The sequence below is a fragment of the Neovison vison genome, chromosome 7 (assembly GCF_020171115.1).
Source record: "Neovison vison isolate M4711 chromosome 7, ASM_NN_V1, whole genome shotgun sequence".
Classification (NCBI taxonomy): domain Eukaryota; kingdom Metazoa; phylum Chordata; class Mammalia; order Carnivora; family Mustelidae; genus Neogale; species Neogale vison.
This window is the reverse complement of record NC_058097.1, coordinates 147,029,246-147,045,240: the sequence shown is the minus strand read 5'-3', so window position 1 is coordinate 147,045,240 and position 15,995 is coordinate 147,029,246. Positions and strand designations below refer to the sequence as shown.

The window sequence follows — 15,995 nt, the reverse complement described above, 5'->3', positions numbered from 1 at the left end:
TATCTTGTTGTTTAATTGCATTAGCTGGCACTCCCAGAACAATGTTAAGTGAACATGAACCCAGGGCTTTTGACTTCAAGGTTATCGTTCTTTCTCAACACCTCTCTTGCTTTCTTTCTCAGAGAACCACCACGCTCTTAACTTTGTTGTCTCACTTGATGGCCACTCAAATATGGCAAGTCGGGCCAGAGTTAGTCTTTCCAGGCAGCTTTTAGGGAGGTTGAAGCTCAATAGAGCAATCAACTTGGCCAAGGTCAAAGAGGTAAAGTGCTGTGTAGGTGTGAATGCAGGCATTCTGACCCTTAGCCCCCAAACAGCGTGGTAATCCCCACCTTCATGCTCTCTCTCACGTGCCCGTCCCTGCCTTCTCTGCCCCAGAGCCCTGGGCTGCGTCTGTCCTCCCAGTCACCCACTGCTGGTGACGGTGACCTCTGATCCCTGGATCAATTCCAGGCTCGTGTTAAGAATTGGCTACTGGTCCTAGTTCTATTACGGGCCCTCACTGTGGTCCCTGAGAGCTCATTTTACTCTGAGTCCCAGATTTCTCATCTGTGGAATGGGGACATCACCCCTGATGCCAGAGCTGAGGTGGGGAAAGGATGAGGGAAGTAAGGGGTTGTGGAAAGGGCTCTCAGAGGACACCCGTGCATTTCTCCTGTTTGTCTTCCTGGCTCTCGCTCCCTCATCACCTGTCTGGATGCCCGTCTTGCTGGCTGAGCCTCTCCTTGGCGACATGCCACTGCGGCCAGGAAAGTGGGGGTGGAAAGGTGTGACATGAAGCTGTCACCTCAGGCTTGGTGGGTTGGCCCCATGGGAGCCATTAGCCAGCACAGTCAGGCCCACACAGTCCACCTCCACCCTGCAAACTCGTAGAGACTTGCCTCACCCATCCTGTTGTAGTTCCCGAGGCCCCTCACAAATTCTAGCCCCACCTCTCATTCCCTGAGTCACCTTGGGGAAGCCCCTCACCTCTCAGAGCACTGGCCTGGGGAGCACTGACCTGGGTGTAGATCTGGTCTAGGCTGGGTCTGTCCTCCGGAGCCTCCTCCCAGCACTGCTCCATCAGCTGGATACACTCCGGTGGCCCATGGTCAGGAGACACCAGGGGCCGGCACAAGGGAGGGGGTGACACCACCTTCCTGATGATTTCTGCAATAAACAGCATGTGGATGATAGGTTCAAGGTCCCCAGCAAGGCTTGTGGGAAGGGGTTGGCCTGGGGTTCTGAGATGGAAGGCCTCTGGGGGTACAGGGATCAGGCCCTAAGAGTACTCCTTGGCTCCCCTGCTCTGTACCCCAGGACATGCTGGCCACTGGACCCAGGAGAGTCCGGGATGTGATCAGGGAAAGGGTCTAACGTTAGTAGCTGGAAGGGCGGGTTTTGAATTCTGGGTCTGCTATGACCTCTCTAGAAGATGGTGGAAAAGACCAGAGATCGCTCCGAGCCTCAGTCTTCCCATCTGTGAAATTAGCTTAATAAACTGCTTTCTTGAAAGGGGTGTAGAGGGAAGAGAGCATGGATGTTAGGCAGCCAGCACCTACTAGTCTCTCCCTCACCCCCAAACCCAACTGCTGCTCCCTGCCTGTGGTGACCACCCATGTGCTTGAAACCTTGACGCCGTGGTTCTTTCCACCAGCCCAGCCACCTGGAGACCTTCTGGTGCCAGTTCCCCGTGGAAGAACGAGACTGTCTGCTTTCATTATCGTCATCATTATTATTTTCCCAAGACAGCCCCTACCATGATCTTCCTATCCCCACTCCCTGTAATAAAGACCGCCAGTCTAAGTCGAGGTCCAACAGATCAGTTCTAGTTCTGGCTCTGCCACTTGCCATCACTCCGTGCCTCAGTATCCCCAGCTAACAACTGCTTGAAACATCTCTGCCTCAGGAAGCTGTTGGGAGCACTGGGGGAGCTGAGAGATCACAAGGGCCCTGGGGAAAAGTGGGGCTAAAATCAGGAGAGGACTTCTAGATCACCCAAGCACATTCTAAGTTATGTCACCTCCTTGAGCCTCAGTTTACCCACATATAAAAAGAGCATGAAACAGTCCAGACTCCCTAGGGCTCTCAGAGTTATAGTCCCCCTGAGAAGGACTGGGATTCCCCTCTCTTGGCCCAGGAACTGGGAGCCCTTGGTGCCCATGAGGAGAAGGTTCTTTCTGGACTTCAATCCCCTCCCCATTCCTTGTTGGCCCCCTTGCTGGGGAGAGAGCATGAGTTCCTGCTTCATTGTACAGATAGGGAAACTGAGGCTCCTGGGAGTGAAGTGGCTCCCCTACAGCTACAGGGCTAGTAAAGAGCAAACTCTTGATGTGAGCCTGACCTCTTCCGGCATGATTTTCTTTGCCCAGAGGCTTCCAGCCCACAGTCCTCAGACTCTGAGGGCCTCCGGGTACAGGGTCTAGAAAGCTGTACACGCTTACAAAGAAGTGTGCGCATACGGAATCAATAACACACAACACACCCATACAACTCATTTGCAGAAGTATTTGGATGAGGCTGTGATGAATACATTTCAAAGTACAAATGCCTTTCAAAGTGTTGCTGACTTCAGAGCAGATTCTGTCTTCGGATATTGTCTCAGTTAGCGGATATTAAAAATCAAATAGCAGCATGTGAGGCTCCAAACGTTTTTGACATTAAAATGGAGTCCTCGGAAGTGAACGTGCTGAAAATTACCCCCCAAGCCAGGCCGGGTCCCATGTTCCCTCACCATATGCCAGGCCTGCTGTCCACAACCAAGGCCTCACCGCGGTTTACCAGCCATGCCCAGCTCTGTCGGAATATGCTCCATAGGTGACTCCAGAAGATTTGAGGGCAAAAGCCCTGACCCACTGCTTTCCACCTAGAAGTTCCTTCCCTTCTCTGAGCCTCACTCAGTTATGCCTGAAGAACGTACTTGCCCTCACCCACTACGAGCTTGTCCAGGGAAATAATGCACATGACAGAGTTCTGGAAGTTGCTAGTGCCCAGCCCCCCCAACACAGGATCTTAAGAAGATGTTATTTCTAAGAGCGAGGAGGATCTAAGTTGGGAAGTCAGGCGAGAATGTGGGTTCCCCCTATCATCATATCCTTAAAACCACTGGGGCAAATATTTATGAAGGGCCTACCAGGTATCAGGCCTTTGTCTAAAGAATTTCACTGAACCCTCACAACCACTCTGAGAGGCAGGCAACGTGGTCCCCCCATTTTACAGCTGACAAAACTGAGGCTCAGAGCGTAAGAGCGATTTACTCAAAGTTATGAAGCAGATTGGCACGGAGCTGGGCTTAGGTCGGTTTCCTCCAGTGCCTGTGCTCTTTGCATTTTTCCTCCCTGAGCCCAGGGAAGTCACCCCCCCCCACACACACACACACACCGCCCCAGGAAGTAGCAGGGCCTGGACTCGCAGCCCAACCCAGTGGTGACCATCCAAGAGTTCCAGGCCTGGTTCCTTCCCCTAGAACCTCACAGCGTCCAGGCCCGAGGGGCCATGCCCTGGGTGCCAGGCTCACGCAGTCCAACTGGCTGGTCTCCCCTCTCCTGGTGGGTGAATGTGGGGGGCGGACTGCTAGGGGTGTTGAACAAATGGCCTGACAAAGGCTCCTCTCCTTCCCACTCCTCCACCTCATAAATTTGGGGCCTGGAATGCTCATTACTCACTGAGCAGGGCTTTGGTGGAGAAAGGAAGGGAGCCAGGCCTTCCGTGAGTTAAAGATTACCCACTGGGGGTGAGAGGGGATGGCAGGCTCGGTTCCATCTCTGCCCTGCCCTGCGGCTGAGATGTCAGGGCATCTGTGGGAACAGGTCCCTGGGACTAGACACAGGCAGCAGGGGGACAGCTAGAAGAATAGCCCAGGATCTGGCTCACCCTGACAGGGAACACAGAAGTGGAAGAAATGATTCTGAACTTGGACCCTGGCACTGGGGTCAGAGAAGAAAATGTCTAAGACCAGGGGATGATGGGGAAGGTGTGAGTGAGGGTCCTGCACACCTTGAAGGAGATGAGATGCTCTTGAAGGAGCCACACGTGGGCAGAGAAGCAAGCCCAAATACTGAGCAGCCCAGCCCAGCCACATCTGACCTTGGCCAGATGTCTGGCCCATATTTTTGTTTCACCCCATTTCAAAGATAAGAAAACTGAGGCTCAGAGAGGGGAAGTGATTTGTGGCAAGTCGTGTAGTAAGTAAGTGAAGCAGCTAGGGAAAATTGAGGTCTGTAGAAGCACAAAGTCACCACTAAGCAAGGGGTTGGTTAGAGCATGAGCCCCCAAAGATGCAGCGATGACCCTGGAAGAGGTAGAAGGGGGTGGAGGTTTTCTCCCCAAAATCAGTGTCTTCAGCCCTGAAGCTGGTCACTGCCGTTTTCGGCAGAGCTGCCAAAGGCTGCCTGCCTTAAGACAAAGAAACTCAATTCTCACTGTCAAACCAGGCAAGCATGTCTGTGTGGTTATTCCCAGGGCTGGATTTCCTGATGGCCACGGGGCTCCCCAACACCATGGGGACCCCAGCCAGGGGAAGGCCATGGAAGGAAAACAGGGGTGCTGTACCTTCTGCAGAGAGGCCCGAGGAGCTGTATGGTGGGCCTCGAGTCAACACCTCCTGCAGGACGATGCCGATGCTGAAGATGTCTGCTTTGAGGGTGCCCCGCCCAGGCGCCCCTGGCACCCGCAGCAGCTCCGGAGCTGTCCACAGCAACTCTGCAGTCACAGGGCAGGGCCACACTGTCCTCACCCACCGACCTCCAAGCTGGGCAGGGATGGGTGGGCACTTCACACATGTGGTGTCCTTGCCCAGGAGGACGTGGGTGCTTCTGTTCTCCCCATTCCCAGGCAAGGAGCCTGGGGCAGCTCAAGGTCATACCAGGGGAAGTGCTGGAAGGTTGGACATTTCCCCACCGCCACACCTGCCCCATAAGCATCCGATGGAAACAGAGGCCCCAGAACCTACTGGTGGCCCCTGCCTACCCACAAGCTGACCTTCTGGGGCTGGCCGGGGCCGGGGAACCCGCTGAACATCCAGGAGCTCCGCATAACCGTGGTCAGTAACCTTGAGAACAAAGCGTCCATCCACCACACAGTTGCGGGACTTGAGGCGGCCGTGGGGGAAATGCCGATGGTGCAGATAGCGCATACCCTAGTTGGACGTAACGGTTGTCCGGTAGGCCTGTGATGAATGGAAGGGGCCCCTGGTCCTCTCCGAATCCCACAGACCCTAGAAAGCCTTCCTGCCTCTTCTCACTGTTTCCCACACTGTTCAAGTTTTTCTTAGACAAAGTGGAAAGAGACCAGGTCTTGGAAATCTGAGCATCCCTTATTTCCTTGCCCTCTGCATGCCCCCCCCCAGCTCCAAACCCAGGGAGGGTTCTCACACGGATCAAATCCAGCAGCAGAGAGGCCTTAAACGTCCAGTCCAGCCGCAGAGCCTCATTCCGCAGCAGGTCCTCCAAGCTTCCCCGGGCACAGTGCTCCAGCACTAGAGCGCTGACTCCAGGGGCCACAAAGACGCCCAGACAAGCAGCCACATTCTCATGCCGCAGCTCCCGCATCTGTTGGGGCAAAGGGCACAGTACCAGCCCCCAAGGGCTTGTCAAAGGCTGGACCAGGTAAAATCCACATTTGGGCTTCCAGTATTTAGCACCCAGCACAGGGCAGAACACAGAGAGGCACCAGAAATGTTGGATGGATGGATGGATGGATGGATGGATGGATGGATGGATTGATGGATGGATGGATGGACGAATGGATGGTCGGATGGATGGATGGTCGGATGGATGGATGGATGCATGGATGGATGATGGGAGATGGATGGATAGATGGATGATGGAGAGGTGGATGGATGAATGATGGATGGATGGATGGATGGATGGATAGATGGATGGATGGATAGACACGTGGATGGATCAAGGAAGATGGATGGATAGAGGGATGACAGATAGGTGGATGGATGACGGATGGATGGATGGATGATGGATGATGGATGGATGGGTGGATGGATGGACAGATGATGGTTCAGTGAACAAGCAGGTGAAAAGCCAAGTGGAAATATCATGGGTAAATAAGTCTTACCTTTCTCAGGAGGCTGAGGCAGCTGGGCCGCAGCTCAGGGCCAGTGCCCGTTTCAAACCTCTTCAGCCACACCCACTCTCCCTGTTTGAGGAAGAACAAGAGTTCACTGCTGCTGGTCCCCAGCTTTGTGACCTTGGGTAAATCTCTCCATGTCTATTGGCCTTGCTTCTTCCCCATAAATTTATTCTTTTCTGTGTGCTCCAAGCCAGGCAGAGCATGGCCGGTGGAAACCGAGGCTAGACTTTCACTTTGGTGGGGCCAAGCCAGAGGCCAGGCTTTGGCTGACAGACCTGAGTTCAGTCCTAACCCTGCCACTGTCTAGCTCTGTGACCTTGGATGTGTGACTTTGGTTCTCTGAGCCTCATGTTACCCACTGGGGGTGGGAGAGGATGGCAGGTTCAGTTCCATCACTGCCCTGCCCTGCAGCTAAGATGCCGGGCCATCTGTAAAGACAGATGAGAGACACCTCAGAGGCTAACAATTGGTGTATATAAAGCATGTTAGTTCCCATTCTCAAGGTCAGCTTTACTCTACAGACCTCAGGCACCCACAACACCCCAAAGCTTGCAAAGTGAGTAGGGTGGGAGGTGCTTGACCCAGGGTCTATAGGAGAGGGGAGGATGGAAGAGAAGGAAGCTTTGGCCCAGGGCTCTGTCCTCGCCTTGGCCTTGCCCAGAGCTGGCTGCAGCCTTGGCCCATTGTCCTCTGTCATTGATGGACTTCTGCCTCCTTAGCCTCACATGGCCCATCAGTTAACTCAAAGGAGCAGACAAAACATGCTGTGTACATCATTAAAGCCTCCTTTCAGCATAAAAGAAAAAAGGCGGGATTCTGCTGGAGAGAAGGTGGAAAAGGAGCGTGAGCCTCATGTCACTCATTAGCCCAGCTCTTCGACCGTGAGTCACAGAATATGAGAATGGGAGCACCAGTGAATTGTCAATCTTGAAAACCCAGCTGCTGAGAAGCCACAGTGTCCTCAGCAACTTTAGAATCCTGCTGGTCTAATCTTTGACTTCACAGCCTTCCTATCAGCTGGTGGCGAGGCTCTGCCTAGAGGCAGAGTCTGGGGCTGGGTGCTGGCCCACACCTCTGGATCTCAGGGACCTGGAATCTCACAGTCCCTTGCTGAAAGAGGCAGGAGGGTGACCCAGGCTGGCCCCATGAGAGAAACCCTGGGGTGGACCCATGCCCGGAGTGCTCAGGCCCACGTGGCCAGGATCTGGGTACTTCCCAAGGTCCGGTCACAAACCATGCAAACTGGGAGCTGGGAGACTTGCTTTTCACTCCTACCATGCTGCTGATTTGCTGTAGGACCCAGGAAAGTCACTTGTTTTCTTCAAGCCTCAGTTTCCCGTTCCATAATGGAATACGGCATACTGAGCCCCAAGAGGCTGTGGGTGCCCTCGCCTTCTCCCAGACTCCAGCTCCTCAGGCCTGGACATTGGGGTGACAGAAGCCCTCACCTGGTAAACGGCCACACTGCTGGGTTCCTGGGGGACTGGCAGGCTCCTCGCTGAACCCTGGGCCACCGACCTCAGGCTTCCGCCGTCCACCGCACTCCTTGATTCGCTCAGGCTGTCCATGTTCAGCCTCTGCAGGGAGCAGGCATGGTCAAAGGCCTGGGCCAGGCTTCCATCAGTGGCTTGCCCACCCAGCCCGGGGCCTGCCCCACCTACACGTCTGCTCGGGGGCCGATGGATGAAGGTGAGCTCCTGGGCTGTCAGCAGGATCCGGTGGGGGCCCCGCACAAGCTGCAGCTGTTGGATGCCAAATCTGGAGGCCAGAGAAAGTGCAGGGTGGACGGATGGTACACATGTCACTTCCAATTTGATCCAGCCCCTTGGACCTGCACTGCCGAGGAGCCCTCTCCCCAGCAGCCCCAGCTGGGCTGGGAGGGCACTGCTGAGCACTTCCTCCTAAAGAGGCCCTCAGCCCCAGCTCAGGGTTCACCCCCTGGCCTAGTATGCCTGCTGGTCCCTAGTTCACAAGTTCCAAATTGCCTGGAGGCTTTCTGGGGTGAGCAGAGCCTAGGGTGAGGGCTGGGGGGTGGAGCCCTAGCCCTCCTAGATATGGCTAAGGCTCAGGGAGCACAGAGAACTTCAGACCCAGGAAGAATTGTCTTTAATGCTGAAGGGCCCAGGGAGCCATCCTGGTCAAGCCCTCATTGTCCATGTTCATAGCCTGAAGCTCAGCAAGGGACAGTCCTGGGGGAAGTCCCAGGCTTCTTCCCCAGCTTTCAAATGGACATTTCGGGAGGCACCCCAGCCTTGACAGGGCGCTGACCAAGGTTCTAGGACAGACAGGAGTTCTGGGTGGTCCTGAGGTCCTAGGAGGATAGGAAAGTTTCCTGCGGATGGCCAGAACTGTGCCTAAGGAAGAGACACCTTGAGGGGGTGGGGGGGGGCACCAAGAGGTGGAATGAAGCTCCAGGGTAGACAGAGTCTTACCTGATGAGGCACATGAGGGCCCCGCCAGCCAGGACCAGGAGACAGGCCAGGGCAAAAGCCAGGAGGCTGCCAGGGGACTGGGCATCTGTTGGGGGAGCAGGGCGCATGTGAGTCCTAACAGTAACAACAGCGAAAGGAGAGCGGCCCCTTTCCCCCAGCTCCTGAGCCTCCCCCTTGACCTTCCTCTGGGAAATGGAAACACAAACCCCACCCCAGGCGCTCCCCAGGGAAGAGGCTCAGAATGGCCTCCAAGTGGGAATGTCCTATCTGTGTGCTGGTGATCACACACAAATACTGATTCCTAGTGTTTTCTGTCTGGGTTCTTGGGTTCCCTGTACCCAGGTCCCCATGGACCCTGCTCAGATCCGATTATAGTCCTGATCATACTATGGTCTCTTGTTTCCTGGCATATTAGGTCCCTTCCCACTAGACAGAGTAGCTGGATAGGAGGACCTGTGTCTTACTCATCTCACTGTCCCTGGCACTCAGCACAGGGCCTGGATGGGGCCGCATACAAATTTTGTATCCCTCTCAGTTGCTGTCTTACTTCTTACATCCCCCCCTGGGATGGGCCACTCACTACCTGTTTTGGCAGCCGGTCTTATTGTCCTTCATTCTGACTTTAGGAGAGCCCTCCTTAGGCTGAATCCAAATCTTCATCCCTCGTGTCAGGAGTTAGATATAAAGAGGCTGCTAAGGATCACTGGGCCAGGTTGGAAGGGCTATCTTGGGCAACCCTGGCATCAGCTTAGGCTGGCAAGGAGGCTAAATGCCCAGCGCCGTTCTGGAGAAAGGACATTGGCCTCTGCTGCCACAGGAATGGGGCCATCCCTTCCTCCTTCCTTGCCTCCTCCCTTCCTTCACTCACTGGAGGATGAGCACTGCTGTCTGCCCCCTGCAGAGGTCCCCAATCTGAGTTAAGTCTGACATAATAACAGCAGCAAATAGCTTGCAAGCCGATTACACTATTGTATTGCATTCAGCACCTATTCTGAGACTATTCTGTAGCTCAGTTCGGTTATTCTGCACAGTGACTTCTGGAAGCAGGGATGGTCATGACCACAACTTAGTAGGAGAGAAAACAGAGAGAAAGAATGGTTTGTGAGTAGCAGAGCCCAGGTTCAAAGCCAGGCAGTTTTGCTCTGGCATCTGGCCTCCCAACCACAGCTTCATCCTGACTCCCTCCCAGGCTCCCAGGGGCTGAGCTCTGAGTCTGAATCTAGAGGCAATGAGGGAGCAGGCATAGAGCCTGCAGCAGAAAAGCGTTCCAGGCCTAGGGGGCGGCAAGTGCCAAGTTTCTGAAGCAGGAGCAGAGGCGTGTGATCAAGGGAGGGTAGGGCAAAGGAGGAGGAAAGCAGGCCAAGGAGCTGAGGGGGCCAGGGTGCTGTGAAGTCCAAGGCCTGGATTCCAACGACGTGATTCTGGATAAGGCCAAGTTCTGCAGGTTCGGCTGGGGGCATGCCAGATCTGATCACGTTTCCAAAGGATCCTCCAGCCTGCCGGGTTGTATGAGGACAAGGGGGGAAGCAGGGTAGCAACCCAATGAGAGATGATGAAGGCCTGGGCTGGGCTGGGCCAGGGAGGGATGAACCGCTCTGCTTCTGGGCCACTTCGAAAGATGGACACCCTAGGGTTTGCTGACCAATCAGAAGCGGGGTGTGAGGTTAGAGGTTCCTGTGCCTCTGGGAGGTTGGGGGGCCGTGACCTGCAATGGGGAAGATGATGGGAGGCAGGTTGGGGGCCAGATCAGGAGTTCAGGTTCAGAATACACCAAGTCTGAGATGCCAACTAGACCTCCAGGTAGCATCTTACTGGACATGTTCAGTAGGAGGTGGCACAGATACAGAGTTTGGGAGTCAACAAGTCTGTAGAGGTCAATCTGGGGGCCACAAGAATGGGTGAGATGCCAAGGGACTGAGCACAGAGGGAACACAGAAAGGCTCAAAGCACCGAGCCCACAGGTGTCGGTGGTAATAGGCCAGCTCTGCAGAAGCACAGAAAAGGTGACCAAGAAGTAGCACGAGCCAGGGAACCTGGAGAGTGATGGAGCAGCGGGGAGGAGGGAAAGGGGCTGACACTCCCTGGCCCAGCAAGGCACAGACTGACAACTAGCCCTGGGTCTCAGCCCTGCAGAAGCCATTGGTAGCCTCAAGATGACTGCTTCTGTTACAAGAGGGGTGGAGAGAGTCAGTGGAGAGGATTCAAGAGAAGAGGGAAAGTGACATTTAGTTCACTTAGCATGGGTGCCATTTCAAGGAATCTTATTGCCAAAGAGAGTCAAGGAAGGCAGCGGAGCCTGAAAGGAGGGGTGAATGGCTCTCTAAGTTTAACATTTCAAGACAGATAATCAGAGAAAACAAAGAACATGGCACGTCCTCTTGCCAACAAGACCTCTGAGACTCAGGCGGTGGAGAAGCCAGCAGTGGACGGGACAAATCCAGCCAGTCCTAGGGTTCCTAGATGCCCCCTGGGGGAGTAGTTTTCACTGAGGATCTGCGACCACGTAGCCCCTTCCCATCTCCTCAAAGCACAAGCCCTGCTCCTAGGCTCTGCCTTGCCCGTCATGCAAGGACAAGCAGTGGAGGGTGCTAGGTCTTTGTTCCTATTTCTACACAAGACATGGAGAACAAGAGAGGGTGTTTAACTCGCCCAAGTTCACATAGCTAGTCAGAAGCAGCCCTGAACACATTTGCCCCAAAGCCCCTGCATCTAGTCTCTCCATCCATGATGCCTGATTTGTTGTATTAGAGATGATCATGACAATCCTGGGCTGGAGAGTGAGCTGTCATTTTTGGATTCCTGGGAGAAGACCCATCCCTTGGCCGGTGCTGCTGCTCAGGCCCCCACCACTACCCCCTCAGAGCCCTGACTCAGAGCACCTGCCCTTCCCCTGCTCCCTTTATCAAGGAGCTTCATCACGGTTGCTGGCCATGGGCAGGAGTCTTCTCTGCCATCGCACCCTTGATTCTCGGCACTGAGCATAGGACACAGCAGGTGCTGAATAAATGTTGGCTGATTGATTGGTTGAATGAATGAATTGAAACCTGTTAGATGGTGAGGTCTGTGAGCCAGGGCTGATGGAGCCCAAAGGAGAGAGATCCCCCTTCATCAGCCCCTGGCTTCCCCGCTCACAGCTCTGATCACACTGTGCTGTGTCCTTTTCAGCTATCTCCATCTCTGCCACCAGACAGAAGCCCCTGGAAAGCAGGCCCTGGAGCTGGTCTTCAAGCACATCAGCTCTACAAGGACAGGGACATCATTTAGTTCACTCTTCTATCCCTAGGGCTAGGCACAGTGCCTGACACTGTGGGAGGTCCTCCAGCAGCATTGTGGAAGAGAAGGGGCAAGGAAGCAATTGGATGAAGGCAGCTTCATGAGCTACCTGCTAGTCTGGGGGATGGATGACACCAGTCCTCCCCAGCGTGGGACACACACCCTTTGAACATAAAGGTGCTATGGGGATCACAGAGGAGAGGCCCCAGCCCTGACAGATAAGACAGGTGAGATTTAACCTGGCAAGGTGGCAAGCACTCCAGGAAGGAAAAAAAATGCATTGAATGGATGGACAGATGGATGGATGGATGGATGGATGGATGGATAGATGGATGAATGTTTGGATGGATGGATGGATGGATGGTTGGATGGATGGATGGACGGACGGACGGATGGATGGATAGATGTGTGATGAATTACCTCTCACACATAGCATATCGGGGTCAAACCAGCAGCTGGAGTCCCGTGCTGGAGGGGCCCCTCCTGGGAAGTGTATGGCCCTGTCCAGGGGCTGCACTCGCCATGTGCCTGTGTCCAGAATGTGGGTGGGGACCAGCTGGCTTCCCCGACCATCTGTGTCCAAAATGACATACTGAGCCAGCCTTCTGCCCTTCTCATCCGTCCGGATCCTCTGGCTAAAGCCAGCCACGTTCAGAGCCCCTGTATGGTCCCCCAGGTGGGCCCCAGAGAGCCTGGCCCCATGGCTCTGAGAGCGGTTCAGGGCATGGATCAGCAGGACAACCGCATCATAGATGGTCCCAAAGAGAGGGGACACCTGTGGAAGAGAAGGTCCCTCAACCACACAACCCCATGACACAGACTCCCAGACATCTCTAAGCCCTGCCAGCCACAATCTTGTGGATTATGACCCCCACCCTGCCCCCCACACAGCCCTCTCTGTGGTCCCACTGGGATTTCAGTCCCCGCTCAGCCGTTTGACAGTCTCCATGGCCACCACCAACTCTGACATCTCACAGGCACCTCCAATCTGCCCGGTAAGTCCAAAACGGAACTCCTGTTCTTCAAGGTTTCTGTCCGGCTCTGCGACACAAACACTCCTCCCACAGTCTGGGAAATGGAATGGCCACCTGCCTGCTGTCTCAAGTCTAGATCTGATTCCCAACTCCTCTCTTTCTCTCTTCCAGTTCGTCACTGAATCTTTTTGGTTCTATCTCAGAACTTATTCCCAGCCCAACTGACTCCTCACCTGCTCTGCTCCTGCCATCTGGGTCCAAGCCCCCTTACCCTCACCTGGCCTACACGGGAGCCTCCGAAAGGCCTCCTTGCTTCATCTGGGTCTCTTCAGGCCACTCATGCAACCAAAGCAATTTTTTGTGAAAAACCATAAATCAAGGGGCACCTGGATGGGGCAGTTGTTGGGCGGCCAACTCTTGGTTTCAGATCTCGGGGTCATGGGCTCGAGCCCCGGGTCAGGCTATGGCTCAGCACAGAGCCTGCCCAGATTCTCTCTCCCTCTGCCCCTCCTGCTTGTTCTCTCTCTCTCTCTCGCTCTCTCTCTCACACACAAACAAATCTTAAAAAACAAAAACAAAAACAAAAAACCTATGAATCAAATTATTTCTTACTTAAAACCTGCTGGTGTCTTCCCATTTCTCTTATAAGTGGAGACTCCTTGACTGGCATAAAATGCCCCACCTGGCCATGCCCCAAGCTTATCTCAGACTCCTGTTCCCATGTGACATGACAGTCCAGCCTGTCCACGCCCTCTGCCTGTTCCTCTAGCCTCCAAAGCTCACTCTGCCTCCGGGCCTTTACACCTGACACTGCCCCCGCCTGGGTGCTCCTCGCCCAGCTCTGCACCCTGACTGCCTCCTTCCCATTCAGGACTCCGATCAAGGGCTAACTCCTCACAGTGTGCTCCCCTGCTTGTCCTAACTCCTGTTACCCTCTTCTCCATCCCGGCCACTCTCTGTCACTTTATCCTGTTTTTTGTTTTTTTGTTTTTTTTCACTTGGTGACATTATCATGATTTGAATTCTGTTGTATGGTTGCTTGCTATTATCTGTCTTGCCCTAATGGAAGCTCCCCGAACGCCAGGTCTGCCTTATCCATCGCTGTGTCCCTGACGCCTGGCCCAGGGGCAGAGCAGAGGGACCCCATCCACAATTGTCAGATGAATGGCTCCTGTTAAGGCCCTCCATCAGCCTCTACATTCCTGTCACCACCTCCAGACCCTGCTGTCTTCTTGTCACCAAGAAACAGACATCCCAAGGGGGACTCAAGCAGCTGAGTTCTTGTATGCCAAAGCCGAGCCAGCACTCACGCCCCCAGCTCCGCTGGCCCCCCTCAGATTCATAGCAGAGACTCCAGAAAACATTCCCATCCTCCCACACCCCGGCATCTCGCCTGCTGATCTGCACAACGTGCTAGGTGATGCAGAGGAAGAAGAGGGAGAATGTCTGTGAGAGGAAGAGCAGCTGGGCCAGAAAGGAAAATTGTAGGCACTGAGCTGGAGATAGAAAAATAGAAGCAAAAAGTCACAGGAGAGGGAGAATTGAGGAAGCAAGCCAAGAGAGTCTAATAGACACCCACACACAAGCAAGCACACACGCACACATGCACAGACACACACAGATGACAGAGAGAGAGAAAACTGGAGATGGCATGAGTGCACCTAGGGACTAGGCAGGGACACTTTGTCCAGTAAGGGACAGGTCACGTGGGGCTGAATCAGGCAGGCGGCTGGCGGACCAAGACCAGGAAGGCCTAGAGTGCGTGAAGAGTGCGTATAACCCGCCCACAGCCCCGCACTCCGGGCCCTGGGAGGGCTTGGACAGACCCACCTGCTCTGGTTCCAAGTGCGTGGCCGCCTCTCCACTGGCCATGGCAGCTTCAAAGGACTTGTCTGTGGGGCCAGACTCCAGGCTGACGGTGAGCACGGCGTCATAGACCTCCCGCAGGGGCCCGCTGTCGCTGAGGGCCAGGTAGGAGTGGTTGCGGTAGGGCAAGGCGAACAACATGGTATCGTAGGGCAGGAAGACCAGCCTCCCATCTGCCAGGCCCCGGGCCCACGCTCGGCTCAGCAGGGCGGTCTGCTCCAGGCCCCCCAGGAGCGCCGAGTGCATACACAGCACCACAACTGGAGGCAGGGGGCGGGAGGGGGTAGTGACAGGCTTGCCTCTGCAGGCCTTCCCCGCAGCCCAGGGTCTGTGGCCCTGGAGAGCTGCTCTGAGCAATCAGGTCTGATCCCTACAGGGAGCACATTCCTCTTTGCCTTCACAAAGGAGATAGGCCTTTGGTGACTTGGCAGCCAGGTTTGTCCCCAGGCCTCCAGGACAGAAGGGAGCCCTTGCCCAAGGCAAGTGTCTCACACACCTACCCAAGGTAGTGGTCCCCTGTATATTTCCTCTCTTCTCCACTTTGGTCCCTGACCAGGGCTATAACCTCAGCCAACAAAGGGCCACCCACTCAGGTTCCTGCAACAATCCCTTTTCTCTAGAAAATCCATGAAAACAGAGCCACTTAGGAAGGCTGGGGGTCTCCCTGCTGGCGTCTGAGGCCCTCTGGTCATGTGGAAGTCAGAGCCTAGAGTCCTGGGCTCTGCTGAGCCCCTGGGCGGCCATGCTCTGTGGGCCATGGGCCACAAGCCACCTGCGTCCTGCCCCAGAAGAGTGGGGAGGATGCTCAGAGACTCACTCAGTAGGCCCAGGAAGAAATAGAACCAGGGATTCCTTTGCTCCATCTCTTTGGCCCTGTGTTTACTCTGGCTTCACACAAAAAACCCTTCGTGTGATAAGTTGGGGGTGCTGTTCTGCAGTTGCCCACAGGGGAAAGCTGATACCCACAACTTGGGAGGAAGCATGCACTGGGTTGGGGAGGGTTTAGTAGCTTCATGTGGCTGATGAGGACACCGTAGCACAGAGAGGTTTAGCGAGTTGCCTGAGGTCACACAGCTGGTAAGAGGTGAGGCCAGCAGAGAGATTCTGGCAATCTGACCCCAAAGAATGTGCCCTGAACCCCTTTGCCTCCTGGCTCCTGAAAGCCGGCGATTTGGTTGGAACTCAAAACTCGGCAACAAGGGTGGAGGAGTCTAATGACATGGCCCCCACCGCTGCCACTGTGTTCAGGCCACGCACAACGGAGCTGTCCATTCTCCTAGTCCCATCGTCCCGTTACTCCATTCCCTTGCACTGGAACACCTTCCTCCTCATTGCCGCCTTCACTTAACTTCCTCTCAGGCCCAGTCCTGGTGTCACCTCCTCTGGG

The 15,995-nt window shown here is 54.9% G+C and overlaps 1 protein-coding gene across 1 annotated transcript in view; it reads right to left on the bottom strand.

The window, feature by feature from the left end:
• LOC122913491 (guanylate cyclase D-like) overlaps nucleotides 1-15,995 on the bottom strand; it is a 34,459-nt gene that overhangs the window by 16,363 nt on the left and 2,101 nt on the right. Inside the window, exons 2-11 of the mRNA XM_044260203.1 lie at nucleotides 14,573-14,868; nucleotides 12,189-12,543; nucleotides 8,496-8,580; nucleotides 7,725-7,821; nucleotides 7,512-7,640; nucleotides 6,049-6,129; nucleotides 5,352-5,528; nucleotides 4,960-5,116; nucleotides 4,531-4,680; nucleotides 1,001-1,149 (exon numbers count right to left, since the gene is read on the bottom strand). Of these exons, the coding sequence (XP_044116138.1) occupies nucleotides 1,001-1,149; nucleotides 4,531-4,680; nucleotides 4,960-5,116; nucleotides 5,352-5,528; nucleotides 6,049-6,129; nucleotides 7,512-7,640; nucleotides 7,725-7,821; nucleotides 8,496-8,580; nucleotides 12,189-12,543; nucleotides 14,573-14,868 (1,676 nt within the window). The remainder of the gene's footprint in view (nucleotides 1-1,000; nucleotides 1,150-4,530; nucleotides 4,681-4,959; nucleotides 5,117-5,351; nucleotides 5,529-6,048; nucleotides 6,130-7,511; nucleotides 7,641-7,724; nucleotides 7,822-8,495; nucleotides 8,581-12,188; nucleotides 12,544-14,572; nucleotides 14,869-15,995) is intronic.